The sequence below is a fragment of the Notothenia rossii genome, assembly GCF_949606895.1.
Source record: "Notothenia rossii genome assembly, chromosome: 12".
Lineage (NCBI taxonomy): Eukaryota > Metazoa > Chordata > Actinopteri > Perciformes > Nototheniidae > Notothenia > Notothenia rossii.
This window is the reverse complement of record NC_136911.1, coordinates 12,422,855-12,443,823: the sequence shown is the minus strand read 5'-3', so window position 1 is coordinate 12,443,823 and position 20,969 is coordinate 12,422,855. Positions and strand designations below refer to the sequence as shown.

Sequence of the window (20,969 nt, the reverse complement as noted above, 5' to 3'; positions counted from 1 at the left end):
GCATTTTACAGTGGAATAATGTTCTCTTTTTCTCTAAAGACATATCTGATGACTGACCTTTACTACGCTGTTTGAAAATAATAAAAACATTAAAAGAAATCATTTGAGACTCATATTTTTCTTTATGCAAGCAGTCAAAGTTTATATTGATAGGATTAAAGATTTTTGAAGTTTTGTCTCTACGTTTCTTGGTATTTAGCCTTATTTTAAGAATACTTTTAATAGCACCAAATGCTGAATTTAAGTAGATTTTTCTACATATTAAGAAAATAATTCTTAAATCTTATCTTTATCTCGACAAATGTACCTGTTTAAAGTGAAGCTGCACTGGATTTAAGATATGTTGCCTCACATAAAATAGAATTTTGGGACAAAAGCAGTAGAATATGCTGAATTCAAGCACATTTTCCTTATAAGATTATAATTCTTAAAGATATTCCTTGCTTCAATTCAAATTTACTTAATTTTGGTTTAAAAACACTTGTTTTAAGATATCTGTAGATCTTTTTAGGCTAGATTTATTTACTTGTTTTAAGAAGGTCTTGGCAAGTAAATTGTTCTTGTTCTGTTGGCAGATAATTGTTCTTATTTTAAATAATATATTACTAATTTCACTATTTATTTTTCTTGTTTTTTGAGGCTTAGTTTTTGCAGTGTGTGTTTACAAGTTTGGACCACTTCATTCAGTACAGTATTGATGTTGCACTTGTTAATGGTCTGTTAAGATGTAGACCTATACGCAGAAAACTCATTGGTGAAAAACATTCACTTTTTTAATGTGTTACAGTATGCTTAGAAAAGTGGAATATTTTAATGTAAGTTTTACATTTAGATTCCCATTTAGATGATGGTTGAATCAATATTGATTCCTAACACTGATTCAATATAAAATCAACTAAAATCTATATGTAGATTCCCATTTGGATGATGGTTGAATCAATGTTGATTCCTAACATTGATTCAATGTAAAATCAACCAAAAATGTGCATGTAGATTCCTATTTAGATGATGGTTGAATCAACATTGATAATGTCAGCTATGGTTGAAAGTCCAACGTTTATTCAACATTAAAACAATTTGCGCTTTCTGTTTAATTTCAATGTCCGGGTTTCAACATGGATTCAATATTTCTGCCTAACTATATTTCAACATTGATTTACTAATATTTTGCTATCTGCCATCATTCAATTTTTATGTCAAAAACGGAGTTTTCATATTAGCTGCTAATGATAGCTACCAGAGTGTATCGCTGCTTCCTGTTTTGGGAATTATGGCTGTGCATCGTCTCACTCCTTATTTGGTAACGTGTGTGTTTATGTGGAACATTCCCTCAATTCCATTGGCTCTAGCGGTTAAAAAGATATGTCAATCATCAAAATCGACCAATGGGTTCCAGAGAAACGGCAAAAACTCCCATTTCCACGCAAATGGCCCCAGAGGTGGAGTTTTTTTTGCTAAACCACTCTAAAAAGGTCTTCATGTCATGATATACTCTCTACATATTTTACATTCACATAACTGTCTTTTTCTATAATCTATTCTTATCAAATTGTTCTAAAATTCATGAATGAGCTGTTAGAAATAATGGACGAAAGTATATATGTATTATACATTCAAAATTGTAAATACGTAAAATGGTATACTTTATTTGTAATCCATTGTTGATTGGAAGACTCTGATTTTGATAAAGTTTATTATAAGACTCCACCACTGTCTGAGCTACATTTTTCAAAATCTGTGTTTAAGAGGAAGATTAGGATGTGATTGTTGACAATTGATTCAGGACATATTATTTATTTTTTTCCTTCTACTTCACAGTGACAAGGTCAACTGTGGAATCTATGACAGTTACCTGGATAATGATAACTTCAACCAAGCAAAGGGCTTCAACTATCATCAAGGCCCAGTAAGCACATTAAATACATTAACCTAAAGCAGTACTTCTTGTATCCATTCAGTAGCATATGACAACTTTGACCTTTAACTTCTGTCACAGGAATGGTTGTGGCCTGTCGGCTACTTCCTGCGTGCCAAACTTTACTTTGCCAAGGAAATGGGAAAGGAGACGTATGTCCAAACTGTTAACCTGGTGAAAAACGTTCTCTCTCGTTACGCTATACACTTGGAGAGGTATTCACATAAATTGTTCAGCATGAAAGGGATGACTAGCAAACATTTATCTGTTTCAACCGTATTTGTGAAATGACCAATAAGCTCTTCAATTTTCTCCTCTAGATCACCTTGGAAGGGTCTCCCTCAGCTGACTAATGAGAATGGCCAGCATTGCCAGTTCAGCTGTGAGAGCCAAGCCATATCCATGGCTTCCATACTGGAAGTTTTGTATGACCTTTGACCAAGACAGCATAATAAACAATGACCTTAAACACTTAAATATTGCGCCAATGCTCATAGAACTCACATTATCTTGGTTTCCTAATACAATTAGAATCAGAACCTAAAATCAATAAACTCAATCAGAGTGACTACATTTTAGACAATATCCAACCCTAGCATGATGTCCCTGTAATAAGAATGTAAATTCCGTCTCTGAAGTATTTGGTTTTCACAAAGCCATTGCATTTTACCATGTAGTACCAGCAATATTATAGATGTTGATATGATGTCATGTACGAGTATGTTTTTTTGGCCCTGTATTGATAGCAGATATAAACAGGATACAAGGGGTAATGACGGGTATGACATTAATCAATCATCCCTGGATAGAAAAAACACAGCTGCATGGTTAGTGTTCCAATTTTGACAAAAAAGTATACTACAATTATGTTGATACAACAATCTTGTTGTAAGACAATGCGCCAAAATCCCACAATGAAAACAGCTGCTTACCTACAGCCAGAAAAAAACTGGTAGGTCTGCGCTATGGATAAATGGGTACGTCCGCTTGCTCTGGATTCAGGCCAGGAGGAGCCCGCAGAGAAACGTAAGAAAGAGGCCAAACTGAAACCAAGGCAGTACAGTGAAACATATATATTATTCGGATTCATTTCTACTTCTGCGGACCCACCGCAGCCTCAGTGCTTCTTTTGCGGTGAAGTCCTGGCTAATAGTGCGATGAAGCCAGCGCATTTACAGAGACACCAGAGCACCAAACACTCGGGAAGTGTCGATAAAAGTGAATAATTTTACAGACGAAAGCTGTCGGAATTTTTAAGTCGAGCCAGACAGTAATGATGAAAGCCACGAATGTGTCAATGAAAGCACTCGAGGCATCTTACGCCGTGTCCCTGCTTGTGGCTAAATAAAAAAAAATCTACTCTATTGTTGAGGAGCTCATTCTCTCTGCAGCGACTGCGTTGGCCGAAATTATGATAGACAAGAAAGCAGACGAAGCACTCAAGAAAGTTCCCCTGTCGAATAACACTGTATCCCGTCGGATCAATGATATGTCTGTTAATATAATTGGACAAGTGGTGAACAAAATGAAACTAGCCGGTCAGTTCGCTTTGCAGCTGGATGAAATGACAGACGTGAGTGGAGAAGCGCAGCTCCTGTCCTTCGTGCGTTACAAAGATGCGTCGGACATAAACGAGCATATTTTATTTTGCAAAACGCTGCCAGGAAAGACAACTGGGGAAGAATTGTTCCAGGTTATCGACAGCTTGTTCAGAGAACATCATCTGCAATGGAAAACCTGCAGCCACATCTGTACTGATGGAGCAGCTGCGATGACGGGGCGTGTAAAGGGACTTTTTGGGCACGTAAGAAAGGTTGCGCGCGCTACTAAAGAGACGTGTTACCATGGAAACCAAACAATGGTGTAGCTGTATTAAAGTCCGAGTGGAGAAAGTCGTTTGTAAATCTGATTTTGTCAGAAATCGGGAGAAATGCGGGAGAAATATGACCCCGGGAGGAAACCGGGGGAGGGCAAGAAAATCGGGAGGTTTGACAAGTATGGGGAGACTTGAGCTGTTTCCCACTACTCAATGCCCATCTTGCCACAACTGCTGTTGCCAGGGGTCCAGTGGTCAAACTGGTGCAAGCACACCTGTCCAAACTCTGCACTGATTTCAGCCATTATTTTCAGGACATTGAAAATAAGTCAGAAAGACTGGATTGGGTGAGGAACCCATTCATTGTGAGTGAGAGCAGCAACAGCCTTCCAGCAATGCTGCAGGAGCCTCTGATGGAATTATCATCTGACCGTGGTCTGAAGATGGAACAGACTGGATGTGGAGACCAGCCTGGTCACAGCTGTTTCCACACTGCCTCCAGAACTATCAAAGCTTATGAAAGACAAGCAAGCTCAAGTGTCTCATTAAAGCTCACATGACTGAAGAAAAGAAACTGCTAGGCCTATACTGATTCTGGATATTATTTTGCTAAGTGTTTTGTTCCCGAATTAAAGTTAATTGCCTGTTTAAAGGGGACTTATTCAAAGGGGCTCCAGATTTAAGCCTAAATGTTATAAGATATATAGCAAAGATAAGTTGATTATTTTGATTTCATATGTATTTATTTGATTATATTATTTATTTTCAAGGCAACATATTCATTTTTATTGAGTGATTTAAGTTAAAATTAAGAAAATGCCTGAGAATTAGATGTTCAAATTAAGGAGATGAAATAAAGTTATTTTCATTCAATAATCAGTTACGTTCTACTTGTGAAGGATCATCAGCACGTATGAGTGAGGGGGTACTCATGGTATGACAAAAGGCTCAGGGGGTACACAAGACAAAAAAGGTTGGGAACCACTGCTTTAGAGGTTTGGATCAGAACCTCTCCTGTATGGCTCTCTACTTTTTAAGCGTCAGTCATCAGCAAAAATAGCATAATCTTTCTATCGAATCGACACAGACCTTTGTGTTGTCATCTCCTACCTGCTAGCTCTTTCCTGCTCACCGGTCCCTAGCCGGCTAGCTAGCTAGCATTATCGGACCTAGCAGGCTAGATGCTCCTCGGCTCCTCGAAGTCTGCTGAGCTAACATTTCTGTCTCCACCCCAACTCCACCCTAACTCCACCCTAACTCCGTGGCTCGTGTGCGTCTTCCCATCCCGCTACGATCAGCCGGCTTCCCCGCTGACATCGTCTCTCCCTGCCGCCGTCAGCCGGTGGCTATCAAGCTAGCTAATAAGCTAGTAGGCTGGTCACCCGGCTCCCACTCTGCACCAGGCTGTCAGCCCCTCCTACGATTCTCCTCCGGAAACCACTGGAACTATTCTCCTGATATGCTGTGGATTATCCTTTTGATTTTACCTGGACTCACACCGCTCCTTCTTTCACGGTCATCCGGCTCCTGGTCTCTGCTGCCCGGGTCCTCAGCATTAGCTAGCTCCGTGCTAGCGCCACTTCACCGGATCATGCCGCCGTTCTACTCCCTGTCAGATCTCCACTCCTTTAATAACCGCCTGCCTCCGGACCGAATGGACATCCTCGCAGATAATGAAATACTCAGCAAACGCCGTCCTCCACACAGAGGCTCTGGCCGTACATTTTTATTTCATTCCATGTCCCCACACCCCATCCCGTCCATTCGGTCCCGTCACACGCCCACACTACGCCATCACAACAAACAACACGTGAATCTGACCAATCTCCTTCCACTTCCCCGGTCCACACAACCCCCCCCAATGCAACGTCACCTCAGAGCAGCCCTGCTCAACACACGATCCATCCACAATAAAAGCTAAATTCTGAATGAATCCATTAAAGACAATAACCTGGACTTTCTGTATCTGACCGAAACATGGCAAAAACCCCTGGACTTTTTCTCTTTTAATCAAATTACCCCAGCAGGATTCACCTACATTGAAAAACCTCGCCCACAAGGGCGGGGTGGTGGTATAGCTGCTATTATCAGAAAGGAAATAAAAGCTACCATAATCCCCATCCCTGATGCTTCTTCATTTGAACACCTGATCTTTAAACTCTCTGGTCCCACTCCCCTGGTCACAGCCAGCATCTACCGTCCCCCGAAGCCAAACCCCTCCTTCCTCTCTGACATTCTCACTCAGCTTTCTGCCATATCCCCATCTGTTCTCCTCTTAGCTGATTTTAACATTCATGTTGACGACCCGACCTACAAATATGCCTCTGAATTTAAGGAAACCCTTCACTGCTGCAACTTCTCTCAACACATCAACTTCCCAACACACAGCCGTGGTCACATCCTGGACTTGATCTGCTCCATTGGTCTCACCATCCATCACCTGTCCAGCCTCAATCTCCACATCTCTGATCACCTGGCCATAATCATGGACATCAACATTCCCATCCCATCCCGCCCAAAAGCAAAAAGGCACAATAACCTACAGAAATCTCAAATCCATCTCACCTTCAGCAATCACTGCCTCCATTACCTGCAACATATCTGTCTGTCTCCCCCCCCCACTTTCTGAAAACCCATCTGAACTTGTGGACTATTATAACAGCACCCTCTCCTTCTGTCTCAATGAACTGGCCCCCACAAAAACAAAATATGTCTCTTTCATACACTCCGCCCCCTGGTATACCCCCAAACTCCGCCAAATGAAATCAAGGAAACGTCAACTTGAACGCCAACACAAGAAAACCACACTAACAGTCCATCTTCAAATCTACAAAGACTATCTCCAGCAGTACAGTAGGACTCAAAGCAGCCCGTTCTAATTACTACTCACAACTCATTCAGTCTGGCTCCAACAACCCCAAGCGTCTGTTCTCCACCATCAGCAAACTTCTCAAACCCTGAGACAACGCCACCTCATCCTTCACCACCGAACAGTGCAACTCCTTCCTCTCGTTTTTCCAAACCAAAATCAGCAACATTTACAGTAATCTTACACCCTCATCAGCAACCCCCACCTCCCCTCCTGGCTCCCCCCCCTACCTTCACCTCACAGCCCCTGTCCGACTTCTCCCCTGTGACCCCCATGCAACTATCCGACTTCATGACTGGAATTAACTCCACCTGCACACTTGACCCAATGCCCTCCAAATGTGTTAAAGAGAGCCTCCCAGCCATCATTAACTCCTCCCTCAGATCTGGATCAGTTAGCCCCTCTCTCAAACTGGCTGCTGTCACACCCATTCTCAAAAAACCTGGACTCACACCTGACATCATGTCCAACTTCCGGCCCATCTCAAATCTCCCCTTTCTGTCAAAAATACTTGAACGTGTCATTGCCTCAAAACTTAAATTCCACCTCAGCTCCAATGACCTCTTTGAGCCATTTCAATCCGGTTTCCGATCAAAACACAGCACCGAAACAGCTCTTCTGAAAATCACAAACGAACTCCTCCTCTCCTCTGACTCCGGCAACCTGAACATCCTCATCCTCCTTGACCTCACCGCATATATATATATATAAAACATATATATATATATATTAAAATGCTTTTTGATTAGATTTCTTGCGAGAAGTGTATATTGTACTTTTATAATCTACGTCCAGTGGATGTGTAGGATATATAGTTTAATAGATATTACGAAGATGATTTGAGGTCTCGCCAGGAGAAAGCGTATATGCGGCAGCATCCATGTAAAGTTAGCGGATTGAAAACAGTATTTCCGGTCTCAGTTTTCATAATAAAACCGGAAGTATTCCCCTCACTTTCAAATGATTACACGGTGATATCTGCATTACACATCCACTAAAATACATCAGTTTACCAGAATCCCAAGCTATCGTTTGGGACTACAACATCCGCCTTGCTTTACAAACCCCATGATTAGTCCTCAAGCTCTGTGATTGGATGTGGCAGTGCGACAAGGTTATGCCGAGCGTCAAACGGCTCTTTGAAATGGAATGGAACCAAAACTGGATTCGGACGCTTCCAGCCCAGCCCTAACTTTTTGAGAGAATTAAGCATAAATCTGTCAAATGTTCAAAACGGCCTTTTTTCACTGAAATCGACAAACTGCCATGAAGAGTCACATTCTTAACGAAATCTACTAAAACAAAGTACTTCATTATGGAGTGGTCAGCTTTTAAACACAAACATGTATCTTTCAGTAACTTTTTGAGAGAATTAAGCATAAATCTGTCAATTGTTCAAAACGGCCTTATTTCACTGAAATAGCGTCAAAATCACAAACTGCCATTAAGAGTCAGATTCTTAACCAAATCTACTAAAACAAAGTACTTCATGGTAGTTGTCAGATTTTAAACACACAAGTGTATATTTCAGTAACTTTTTGAGAGAATTAAGCAAAAATCTGTTAAATGTTCAAAATGGCCTTGTTTCATTGGAATAGCGTCAAAATCACAAACTGCCATTAAGAGTCACACTCTTAAGAGAAATCTACTAACCCAAAGTATTACTTTGTCTAGTTTTCATATTTTATACATAAAAATGTATCTTTGAGTAACTTTCTGAGAGAATTAAGAATAAATCTGTCAAATGTTCAAAACGGCCTTATTTCACTGAAATAGCATCAACATCACAAACTTCCATTAAGAGTCAGATTCTTAACGAAATCTACTAAAACAATATACTTCAAGGTAGTTTTCAGCTTTTAAACACAAAAGTTTATATTTCAGTAACTATTTGAGAGAATTAAGCATAAATCTGTCAAATGTTCAAAACGGCTTTATTTCACTGAAATAGCGTCAAAATCACAAACTGCCATTAAGAGTCACACTCTTAAGAGAAATCTACTAGCACAAAGTACTACATTTTCTAGTTTTCATCTTTTATCCACAAAACTGTATCGTTCAGTAACTATTTGAGAGAATTAAGCATAAATCTGTCAAATGTTGAAAACGGCATTGTTTCACTGAAATAGCCTCAAAATCACTAACTGCCATTAAGAGTCACTTTCTTAACGAAATCTACTAAAAAAAATTACTTTATTATCCAGTGTTCAGCTTTTATCCACAAAAGTGTATCTTCCAGTAACTTTTTGAGAGAATTAAGCATAAATCTGTCAAATGTTCAAAACGGCCTTTTTTCACTGAAATAGACAAATTGCCATGAAGAGTCAGATTCTTAACGAAATCTACTAAAACAAAGTACTTCATTATGGAGTGGTCAGCTTTAAAACACAAACATATATCTTTCAGTAACTTTTTGAGAGAATTAAGCATAAATCTGTAAAATGTTCAAAACGGCCTTATTTCACTGAAATAGCGTCAAAATCACAAACTGCCATTAAGAGTCAGATTCTTAACGAAATCTACTAAAACAAAGTACTTCATGGTAGTTGTCAGCTTTTAAACACAAGAGTGTATATTTCAGTAACTTTTTGAGAGAATTAAACAAAAATCTGTCAAATCTTCCAAATGGCCTTGTTTCATTGAAATAGCGTCAAAATCACAAACTGCCATTAAGAGTCACACTCTTGAGAGAAATCTACTAACACAAAGGACTACTTTGTCTAGTTTTCATCTTTTATACACAAAAATGTATCTTTCAGTAACTTTCTGAGAGAATTAAGAATACATCTGTCAAATGTTCAAAACGGCCTTATTTCACTGAAATAGCCCCAACATCACAAACTGCCATTAAGAGTCAGATTCTTAACGAAATCTACTAAAAACAAAGTACTTCATTATTGAGTGGTCAGCTTTTATACACAAAAATGTATCTTTCAGTAACTTTCTGAGAGAATTAAGCATTAATCTGTCAAAAGTTGAAAACGACATTGTTTAACTGAAATAGCGTCAAAATCACAAACTGCCATTAAGAGTCAGATTATTATCTAAATATACTAAAACAAAGTACTTAATTATCTATTGTTCAGCTTTTATCCACAAAAGTGTATCGTTCAGTAACTTTTTGAGAGAATTAAGCATAAATCTGTCAAATGTTCCAAACGCCCTTGTTTCACTGAAATAGCCTCAAAATCACAAACTGCCATTAAGAGTCAGATTATTGACGAAATCTACTAAAACAATATACTTCAAGGTAGTTTTCAGCTTTTAAACACAAAAGTTTATATTTCAGTAACTATTTGAGAGAATTAAGCATAAATCTGTCAAATGTTCAAAACGGCTTTATTTCACTGAAATAGCATCAAAATCACAAACTGCCATTAAGAGTCACACTCTTAAGAGAAATCTACTAGCACAAAGTACTACATTTTCTAGTTTTCATCTTTTATCCACAAAACTGTATCGTTCAGTAACTATTTGAGAGAATTAAGCATAAATCTGTCAAATGTTGAAAACGGCATTGTTTCACTGAAATAGCCTCAAAATCACTAACTGCCATTAAGAGTCACTTTCTTAACGAAATCTACTAAAAAAAATTACTTTATTATCCAGTGTTCAGCTTTTATCCACAAAAGTGTATCTTCCAGTAACTTTTTGAGAGAATTAAGCATAAATCTGTCAAATGTTCAAAACGGCCTTTTTTCACTGAAATAGACAAATTGCCATGAAGAGTCAGATTCTTAACGAAATCTACTAAAACAAAGTACTTCATTATGGAGTGGTCAGCTTTAAAACACAAACATATATCTTTCAGTAACTTTTTGAGAGAATTAAGCATAAATCTGTAAAATGTTCAAAACGGCCTTATTTCACTGAAATAGCGTCAAAATCACAAACTGCCATTAAGAGTCAGATTCTTAACGAAATCTACTAAAACAAAGTACTTCATGGTAGTTGTCAGCTTTTAAACACAAGAGTGTATATTTCAGTAACTTTTTGAGAGAATTAAACAAAAATCTGTCAAATCTTCCAAATGGCCTTGTTTCATTGAAATAGCGTCAAAATCACAAACTGCCATTAAGAGTCACACTCTTGAGAGAAATCTACTAACACAAAGGACTACTTTGTCTAGTTTTCATCTTTTATACACAAAAATGTATCTTTCAGTAACTTTCTGAGAGAATTAAGAATACATCTGTCAAATGTTCAAAACGGCCTTATTTCACTGAAATAGCCCCAACATCACAAACTGCCATTAAGAGTCAGATTCTTAACGAAATCTACTAAAAACAAAGTACTTCATTATTGAGTGGTCAGCTTTTATACACAAAAATGTATCTTTCAGTAACTTTCTGAGAGAATTAAGCATTAATCTGTCAAAAGTTGAAAACGACATTGTTTAACTGAAATAGCGTCAAAATCACAAACTGCCATTAAGAGTCAGATTATTATCTAAATATACTAAAACAAAGTACTTAATTATCTATTGTTCAGCTTTTATCCACAAAAGTGTATCGTTCAGTAACTTTTTGAGAGAATTAAGCATAAATCTGTCAAATGTTCCAAACGCCCTTGTTTCACTGAAATAGCCTCAAAATCACAAACTGCCATTAAGAGTCAGATTCTTGACGAAATCTACTAAAACAAAGTACTTCACTTTAATCGGCAAAAGTGTATCTTTTTGAGAGAACGAAGCATACATCTGTTAAATGTTAAAAACGGCCTTGTTTCACTGAAATAGCCTCAAAATCACAAACTGCCATTAAGAGTCAGATTCATGACGAAATCTACAAAAACAAAGTACTTCACTTTAATCCACAAAAGTGTATCTTTCACTAACTTTCTGAGATAATTAAGCATTAATCTTTCAAATGTTGAAAACGGCCTTGTTTCACTTAAATAGCCTCAAAATCACAAACTGCCATTAAGAGTCAGATTCTTGAAGAAATCTGCAAAAACAAAGTACTTCACTTTAATCCACAAAAGTGTATCTTTTTGAGAGAACGAAGCATAAATCTATGAAATGTTAAAAACGGCCTTGTTTCACTGAAATAGCCTCAAAATTACAAACTGCCATTAAGACGAAATCTACTAAAACCGTACTTCACCATCTAGTGTTCAGCTTTTTTCCACAAGAATGTATCTTTCAGTAACCTTTTGAGAGAATTAAGCATACAGTACAACTGTCAAATGTTCAAAACGGCCTTGTTTCACTGAAATAGCCTCAACATCACAAACTGCCATGAAGAGTCAGATTATTGATGAAATCTACAAAAACAAAATATTTCACTTTTATCCACAAAAGTGTATCTTTCAGTAACTTTTTGAGAGAATTAAGCATAAATCTGTTAAATGTTCAAAATGTCCTTGTTTCACTGAAATAGTCAGGGGTGCACATAACCTTTTTGCTCTGGTTCTCAAAGGAGCACCTGGAGAAAAAAATGAAAATGAAATAAACCGTAACTTTTGAGGGGGTCTTGACTTTATTTGCCAGACACACGGCACTGAACACACAGAACACACATGCAGTGAACATAACCAATAACCTACCATAGCCAATAACAAATTAATGTAACTTATTTTATTTGTGTTGTTCATTCATATCTTATTTTACCTTAACATTTATTTATGCATTTTTTTTGTATCTCTCCAGTTTTAAAGGATATTTTTGGTTACTGTCCTATAGTATACATTGGAATGATTTCAAACCTGTTTATCCCAATAATTATAAAGGAGTGCCTTGGAAATATGTGTTTGCATAAATTGTGACCAAACCGTTTGAACTTAGAATAAAGTTAACTATCTAAACACTCAAGAGTCCTTTACCTCACTGAGCTGTAGTTATCAGCCTCTCAGTCTGACTGGAGAGGACTCTCCCTCCACATTATTGTAGACACATCTTCTTCTTATATCCGTTAAAGCAGCTAGCACGTACCAGATTCTAATAACAACAGAGCCGTACCGGTGCACCCTCCCTCTCTCCCTCGCTCACTCGCACTTTCAATCCAGTCTCATGGCATTTCGTGTTCACCAACACGATTTTTAATCTACTGATTCATGTTCACCAACACGATTTTCCCCTTTTTTTCGTGTTGCACAGCACGATTTTAAAAGCAATGTATTTCTATTGGTAGTCTCACGGCATTACGTGTTATAGGAAGACCGGAAGCTGTGTGGTTCATAAAGCATGTTCTTACTCAATATCAAGCCACAATTATTGCTTTTATTTTAAATCGTATAATTTCGGACTTTTGTTGCCGTCTGTGAGGAAAATAAATGGGGCTGAGAGCCTCAGGATACTGAAATCTGTATATTTGTAAAACATTTTTTCCTTCTAAGTTGTTATTCTTTTCAAAATAACACACTGTTATTTACTCACCAATAACACACAATTATCCTTGTTTTTATTTATTTGTTTAATTCCATAATGTCTGGCTTTTTTGGCATCCGTCAGGAACTGAATTAACTCAACTTTTTGGAGAACCATAGAAAATGGGTGAAAATGAAAAGATGTATCCCAAAATAGTGCTTCATAATGCGGGTAGAGTCCCCTGCCAACTCCCCTTGCATTCAGCCAGACTCAGAAAAAGTCTAAGTCAACTTTTTGGAGAACCATAGAAAATGGGTGAAAATGAAAAGATGTATCCCAAAATAGTGCCTTATAGGGCAGGTAGAGTCCCAACAAACTCCCCTTGCATTCCTCCAGACTCAGAAAAAGTCTAAGTCAACTTTTTGGAGAACCATAGAAAATGAGTGAAAATGAAAAAATGTATCCCAAAATAGTGCTTCATAATGCGGGTAGAGTCCCCTGCCAACTCCCCTTGCATTCAGCCAGACTCAGAAAAAGTCTAAGTCAACTTTTTGGAGAACCATAGAAAATGGGTGAAAATGAAAAAATGTATCCCAAGAAAGTGCCTCATAATACGGGTAGAGTCCCCTGCCAACTCCCCTTGCATTCCTCCAGACTCAGAAAAAGTCTAAGTCAACTTTTTGGAGAACCATAGAAAATGGGTGAAAATGTCAAAAGATGGAACCCAAAATAGTGCCTCATAAGGCAGGTAGAGTCCCATCAAATTCCCCTTGCATTCCTCCAGACTCAGAAAAAGTCTAAGTCAACTTTTTGGAGAACCATAGAAAATGGGTGAAAATGAAAAAATGTATCCCAAAATAGTGCCTCATAAGGCAGGTAGAGTCCCATCAAACTCCCCTTGCATTCCTCCAGACTCAGAAAAAGTCTAAGTCAACTTTTTGGAGTACCATAGAAAATGGGTGAAAATGAAAAAATGTATCCCAAAATAGTGCTTCATAATGCGGGTAGAGTCCCCTGCCAACTCCCCTTGCATTCAGCCAGACTCAGAAAAAGTATAAGTCAACTTTTTGGAGAACCATAGAAAATGGGTGAAAATGAAAAAATGTATCCCAAAATAGTGCCTCATAAGGCAGGTAGAATCCCATCAAACTCCCCTTGCATTCCTCCAGACTCAGAAAAAGTCGAAGTCAACTTTTTGGAGTACCATAGAAAATGGGTGAAAAGGAAAAAATGTATCCCAAAATAGTGCTTCATAATGCGGGTAGAGGCCCCTGCCAACTCCCCTTGCATTCAGCCAGACTCAGAAAAAGTCTAAGTCAACTTTTTGGAGAAGCATAGAAAATGGGTGAAAATTAAAAAATGTATCCCAAAATAGTGCCTCATAAGGCAGGTAGAGTCCCATCAAATTCCCCTTGCATTCCTCCAGACTAAAAAAAAGTCTAAGTCAACTTTTTGGAGAACCATAGAAAATGGGTGAAAAGGAAAAAATGTATCCCAAAATAGTGCTTCATAATGCGGGTAGAGGCCCCTGCCAACTCCCCTTGCATTCAGCCAGACTCAGAAAAAGTCTAAGTCAACTTTTTGGAGAAGCATAGAAAATGGGTGAAAATGAAAAAATGTATCCCAAAATAGTGCCTCATAAGGCAGGTAGAGTCCCATCAAATTCCCCTTGCATTCCTCCAGACTCAAAAAAAGTCTAAGTCAACTTTTTGGAGAACCATAGAAAATGGGTGAAAATGAAAAAATGTATCCCAAAATAGTGCCTCATAATGCGGATAGAGTCCCCTGCCAACTCCCCTTGCATTCCTCCAGACTCAGAAAAAGTCTAAGTCAACTTTTTGGAGAACCATAGAAAATGGGTGAAAATGAAAAAATGTATCCCAAGATAGTGCCTCATAAGGCAGGTAGAGTCCCCTGCCAACTCCCCTTGCATTCCTCCAGACTCAGAAAAAGTCTAAGTCAACTTTTTTGAGAACCATAGAAAATGGGTGAAAATGAAAAAATGTATCCCAAAATAGTGCTTCATAATGCGGGTAGAGTCCCCTGCCAACTCCCCTTGCATTCAGCCAGACTCAGAAAAAGTCTAAGTCAACTTTTTGGAGAACCATAGAAAATGGGTGAAAATGTCAAAAGATGCAACCCAAAATAGTGCCTCATAAGGCAGGTAGAGTCCCATCAAACTCCCCTTGCATTCCTCCAGACTCAGAAAAAGTCTAAGTCAACTTTTTGGAGAACCATAGAAAATGGGTGAAAATGAAAAAATGTATCCCAAAATAGTGCTTCATAATGCGGGTAGAGTCCCCTGCCAACTCCCCTTGCATTCAGCCAGACTCAGAAAAAGTCTAAGTCAACTTTTTGGAGAACCATAGAAAATGGGTGAAAATGAAAAAATGTATCCCAAAATAGTGCCTCATAAGGCAGGTAGAGTCCCATCAAATTCCCCTTGCATTCCTCCAGACTCAGAAAAAGTCTAAGTCAACTTTTTGGAGAACCATAGAAAATGGGTGAAAATGAAAAAATGTATCCCAAAATAGTGCTTCATAATGCGGGTAGAGTCCCCTGCCAACTCCCCTTGCATTCCTCCAGACTCAGAAAAAGTCTAAGTCAACTTTTTGGAGAACCATAGAAAATGGGTAAAAATGAAAAAATGTATCCCAAAAATAATGCCTCATAAGGCAGGTAGAGTCCCCTGCCAACTCCCCTTGCATTCCTCCAGACTCAGAAAAAGTCTAAGTCAACTTTTTGGAGAACCATAGAAAATGGGTGAAAATGAAAAAAAGTATGCCAAGATAGTGCCTCATAAGGCAGGTAGAGTCCCCTGCCAACTCCCCTTGCATTCCTCCAGACTCAGAAAAAGTCTAAGTCAACTTTTTGGAGAACCATAGAAAATGGGTGAAAATGAAAAAATGTATCCCAAAATAGTGCTTCATAATGCGGGTAGAGTCCCCTGCCAACTCCCCTTGCATTCAGCCATACTCAGAAAAAGTCTAAGTCAACTTTTTGGAGAACCATAGAAAATGGGTGAAAATGAAAAAATGTATACCAAAATAGTGCCTCATAAGGCAGGTAGAGTCCCTTCAAACTCCCCTTGCATTCCTCCAGACTCAGAAAAAGTCTAAGTCAACTTTTTGGAGAACCATAGAAAATGGGTGAAAATGAAAAAATGTATCCCAAAATAGTGCCTCATAATGCGGGTAGAGTCCCCTTCCAACTCCCCTTGCATTCAGCCAGACTCAGAAAAAGTCTAAGTCAACTTTTTGGAGTACCATAGAAAATGGGTGAAAATGAAAAAATGTATCCCAAAATAATGCCTCATAAGGCAGGTAGAGTCCCATCAAACTCCCCTTGCATTCCTCTAGACTCAGAAAAAGTCTAAGTCAACTTTTTGGAGAACCATAGAAAATGGGTGAAAATGAAAAAATGTATCCCAAAATAGTGCTTCATAATGCGGGTAGAGTCCCCTGCCAACTCCCCTTGCATTCAGCCAGACTCAGAAAAAGTCTAAGTCAACTTTTTGGAGAACCATAGAAAATGGGTGAAAATGAACAAATGTATCCCAAAATAATGCCTCATAAGGCAGGTAGAGTCCCATCAAACTCCCCTTGCATTCCTCCAGACTCAGAAAAAGTCTAAGTCAACTTTTTGGAGAACCATAGAAAATGGGTGAAAATGAAAAAATATATCCCAAAATAGTGCTTCATAATGCGGGTAGAGTCCCCTGCCAACTCCCCTTGCATTCAGCCAGACTCAGAAAAAGTCTAAGTCAACTTTTTGGAGAACCATAGAAAATGGGTGAAAATGAAAAAATGTATCCCAAAATAGTGCCTCATAAGGCAGGTAGAGTCCCTTCAAACTCCCCTTGCATTCCTCCAGACTCAGAAAAAGTCTAAGTCAACTTTTTGGAGAACCATAGAAAATGGGTGAAAATGAAAAAGTGTGTCCCAAAATAGTGCCTCATAATGCGGGTAGAGTCCCCTGCCAACTCCCCTTGCATTCAGCCAGACTCAGAAAAAGTCTAAGTCAACTTTTTGGAGAACCATAGAAAATGGGTGAAAATGAAAAAAATGTATCCCAAAATAGTGCCTCATAATGCGGGTAGAGTCCCCTGCCAACTCCCCTTGCATTCAGCCAGACTCAGAAAAAGTCTAAGTCAACTTTTTGGAGAACCATAGAAAATGGGTGAAAATGAAAAAATGTATCCAAAAATAGTGCCTCATAAGGCAGGTAGAGTCCCTTCAAACTCCCCTTGCATTCCTCCAGACTCAGAAAAAGTCTAAGCCAACTTTTTGGAGAACCATAGAAAATGGGTGAAAATGAAAAAATGTATCCCAAAATAGTGCTTCTTAATGCGGGTAGAGTCCCCTGCCAACTCCCCTTGCATTCAGCCAGACTCAGAAAAAGTCTAAGTCAACTTTTTGGAGAACCATAGAAAATGGGTGAAAATGAAAAAATGTATCCCAAAATAGTGCCTCATAAGGCAGGTAGAGTCCCTTCAAACTCCCCTTGCATTCCTCCAGACTCAGAAAAAGTCTAAGTCAACTTTTTGGAGAACCATAGAAAATGGGTGAAAATGAAAAAATGTGTCCCAAAATAGTGCCTCATAATGCGGGTAGAGTCCCCTGCCAACTCCCCTTGCATTCAGCCAGACTCAGAAAAAGTCTAAGTCAACTTTTTGGAGAACCATAGAAAATGGGTGAAAATGAAAAAATGTATCCCAAGATAGTGCCTCATAAGGCAGGTAGAGTCCCCTGCCAACTCCCCTTGCATTCCTCCAGACTCAGAAAAAGTCTAAGTCAACTTTTTTGAGAACCATAGAAAATGGGTGAAAATGAAAAAATGTATCCCAAAATAGTGCTTCATAATGCGGGTAGAGTCCCCTGCCAACTCCCCTTGCATTCAGCCAGACTCAGAAAAAGTCTAAGTCAACTTTTTGGAGAACCATAGAAAATGGGTGAAAATGTCAAAAGATGCAACCCAAAATAGTGCCTCATAAGGCAGGTAGAGTCCCATCAAACTCCCCTTGCATTCCTCCAGACTCAGAAAAAGTCTAAGTCAACTTTTTGGAGAACCATAGAAAATGGGTGAAAATGAAAAAATGTATCCCAAAATAGTGCTTCATAATGCGGGTAGAGTCCCCTGCCAACTCCCCTTGCATTCAGCCAGACTCAGAAAAAGTCTAAGTCAACTTTTTGGAGAACCATAGAAAATGGGTGAAAATGAAAAAATGTATCCCAAAATAGTGCCTCATAAGGCAGGTAGAGTCCCATCAAATTCCCCTTGCATTCCTCCAGACTCAGAAAAAGTCTAAGTCAACTTTTTGGAGAACCATAGAAAATGGGTGAAAATGAAAAAATGTATCCCAAAATAGTGCTTCATAATGCGGGTAGAGTCCCCTGCCAACTCCCCTTGCATTCCTCCAGACTCAGAAAAAGTCTAAGTCAACTTTTTGGAGAACCATAGAAAATGGGTAAAAATGAAAAAATGTATCCCAAAAATAATGCCTCATAAGGCAGGTAGAGTCCCCTGCCAACTCCCCTTGCATTCCTCCAGACTCAGAAAAAGTCTAAGTCAACTTTTTGGAGAACCATAGAAAATGGGTGAAAATGAAAAAATGTATGCCAAGATAGTGCCTCATAAGGCAGGTAGAGTCCCCTGCCAACTCCCCTTGCATTCCTCCAGACTCAGAAAAAGTCTAAGTCAACTTTTTGGAGAACCTTAGAAAATGGGTGAAAATGAAAAAATGTATCCCAAAATAGTGCTTCATAATGCGGGTAGAGTCCCCTGCCAACTCCCCTTGCATTCAGCCATACTCAGAAAAAGTCTAAGTCAACTTTTTGGAGAACCATAGAAAATGGGTGAAAATGAAAAAATGTATACCAAAATAGTGCCTCATAAGGCAGGTAGAGTCCCTTCAAACTCCCCTTGCATTCCTCCAGACTCAGAAAAAGTCTAAGTCAACTTTTTGGAGAACCATAGAAAATGGGTGAAAATGAAAAAATGTATCCCAAAATAGTGCCTCATAATGCGGGTAGAGTCCCCTTCCAACTCCCCTTGCATTCAGCCAGACTCAGAAAAAGTCTAAGTCAACTTTTTGGAGTACCATAGAAAATGGGTGAAAATGAAAAAATGTATCCCAAAATAATGCCTCATAAGGCAGGTAGAGTCCCATCAAACTCCCCTTGCATTCCTCTAGACTCAGAAAAAGTCTAAGTCAACTTTTTGGAGAACCATAGAAAATGGGTGAAAATGAAAAAATGTATCCCAAAATAGTGCTTCATAATGCGGGTAGAGTCCCCTGCCAACTCCCCTTGCATTCAGCCAGACTCAGAAAAAGTCTAAGTCAACTTTTTGGAGAACCATAGAAAATGGGTGAAAATGAACAAATGTATCCCAAAATAATGCCTCATAAGGCAGGTAGAGTCCCATCAAACTCCCCTTGCATTCCTCCAGACTCAGAAAAAGTCTAAGTCAACTTTTTGGAGAACCATAGAAAATGGGTGAAAATGAAAAAATGTATCCCAAAATAGTGCCTCATAAGGCAGGTAGAGTCCCTTCAAACTCCCCTTGCATTCCTCCAGACTCAGAAAAAGTCTAAGTCAACTTTTTGGAGAACCATAGAAAATGGGTGAAAATGAAAAAGTGTGTCCCAAAATAGTGCCTCATAATGCGGGTAGAGTCCCCTGCCAACTCCCCTTGCATTCAGCCAGACTCAGAAAAAGTCTAAGTCAACTTTTTGGAGAACCATAGAAAATGGGTGAAAATGAAAAAATGTATCCCAAGATAGTGCCTCATAAGGCAGGTAGAGTCCCCTGCCAACTCCCCTTGCATTCCTCCAGACTCAGAAAAAGTCTAAGTCAACTTTTTGGAGAACCATAGAAAATGGGTGAAAATGAAAAAATGTATCCCAAAATAGTGCTTCATAATGCGGGTAGAGTCCCCTGCCAACTCCCCTTGCATTCAGCCAGACTCAGAAAAAGTCTAAGTCAACTTTTTGGAGAACCATAGAAAATGGGTGAAGATGTCAAAAGATGCAACCCAAAATAGTGCCTCATAAGGCATGTAGAGTCCCATCAAACTCCCCTTGCATTCCTCCAGACTCAGAAAAAGTCTAAGTCAACTTTTTGGAGAACCATAGAAAATCGGTGAAAATGAAAAAATGTATCCCAAAATAGTGCTTCATAATGCGGGTAGAGTCCCCTGCCAACTCCCCTTGCATTCAGCCAGACTCAGAAAAAGTCTAAGTCAACTTTTTGGAGAACCATAGAAATGGGTGAAAATGAACAAATGTATCCCAAAATAGTGCTTCATAATGCGGATAGAGTCCCCTGCCAACTCCCCTTGCATTCCTCCAGACTCAGAAAAAGTCTAAGTCAACTTTTTGGAGAACCATAGAAAATGGGTGAAAATGAAAAAATGTATCCCAAAATAGTGCTTCATAATGCGGGTAGAGTCCCCTGCCAACTCCCCTTGCATTCCTCCAGACTCAGAAAAAGTCTAAGTCAACTTTTTGGAGAACCATAGAAAATGGGTGAAAATGAAAAAATGTATCCCAAAATAGTGCTTCATAATGCGGATAGAGTCCCCTGCCAACTCCCCTTGCATTCCTCCAGACTCAGAAAAAGTCTAAGTCAACTTTTTGGAGAACCATAGAAAATGGGTGAAAATGAAAAAATGTATCCCAAAATAGTGCTTCATAATGCGGGTAGAGTCCCCTGCCAACTCCCCTTGCATTCAGCCAGACTCAGAAAAAGCTTAAGTCAACTTTTTGGAGAACCATAGAAAATGGGTGAAAATGAAAAAATGTATCCCAAAATAGTGCCTCATAAGGCAGGTAGAGTCCCTTCAAACTCCCCTTGCATTCCTCCAGACTCAGAAAAAGTCTAAGTCAACTTTTTGGAGTACCATAGAAAATGGGTGAAAAGGAAAAAATGTATCCCAAAATAGTGCTTCATAATGCGGGTAGAGGCCCCTGCCAACTCCCCTTGCTTTCAGCCATACTCAGAAAAAGTCTAAGTCAACTTTTTGGAGAACCATAGAAAATGGGTGAAAATGAAAAAATGTA

The 20,969-nt window shown here is 38.9% G+C and overlaps 1 protein-coding gene across 3 annotated transcripts in view; it reads left to right on the top strand.

Moving 5' to 3' along the window:
• Window positions 1–2,799, top strand: part of LOC307026073 (glycogen debranching enzyme-like) — an 81,486-nt gene extending 78,687 nt beyond the window's left edge. For all 3 annotated transcript variants that reach the window (XM_079661176.1, XM_079661177.1, XM_079661175.1), the window contains 3 exons: window positions 1,819–1,906; window positions 1,997–2,130; window positions 2,236–2,799. In XM_079661176.1, coding sequence (XP_079517302.1) covers window positions 1,819–1,906; window positions 1,997–2,130; window positions 2,236–2,353 — 340 coding nt within the window. In that variant the 3' untranslated portion in view covers window positions 2,354–2,799. The remainder of the gene's footprint in view (window positions 1–1,818; window positions 1,907–1,996; window positions 2,131–2,235) is intronic.
• The last annotated feature ends 18,170 nt before the right edge of the window (window positions 2,800–20,969 follow it).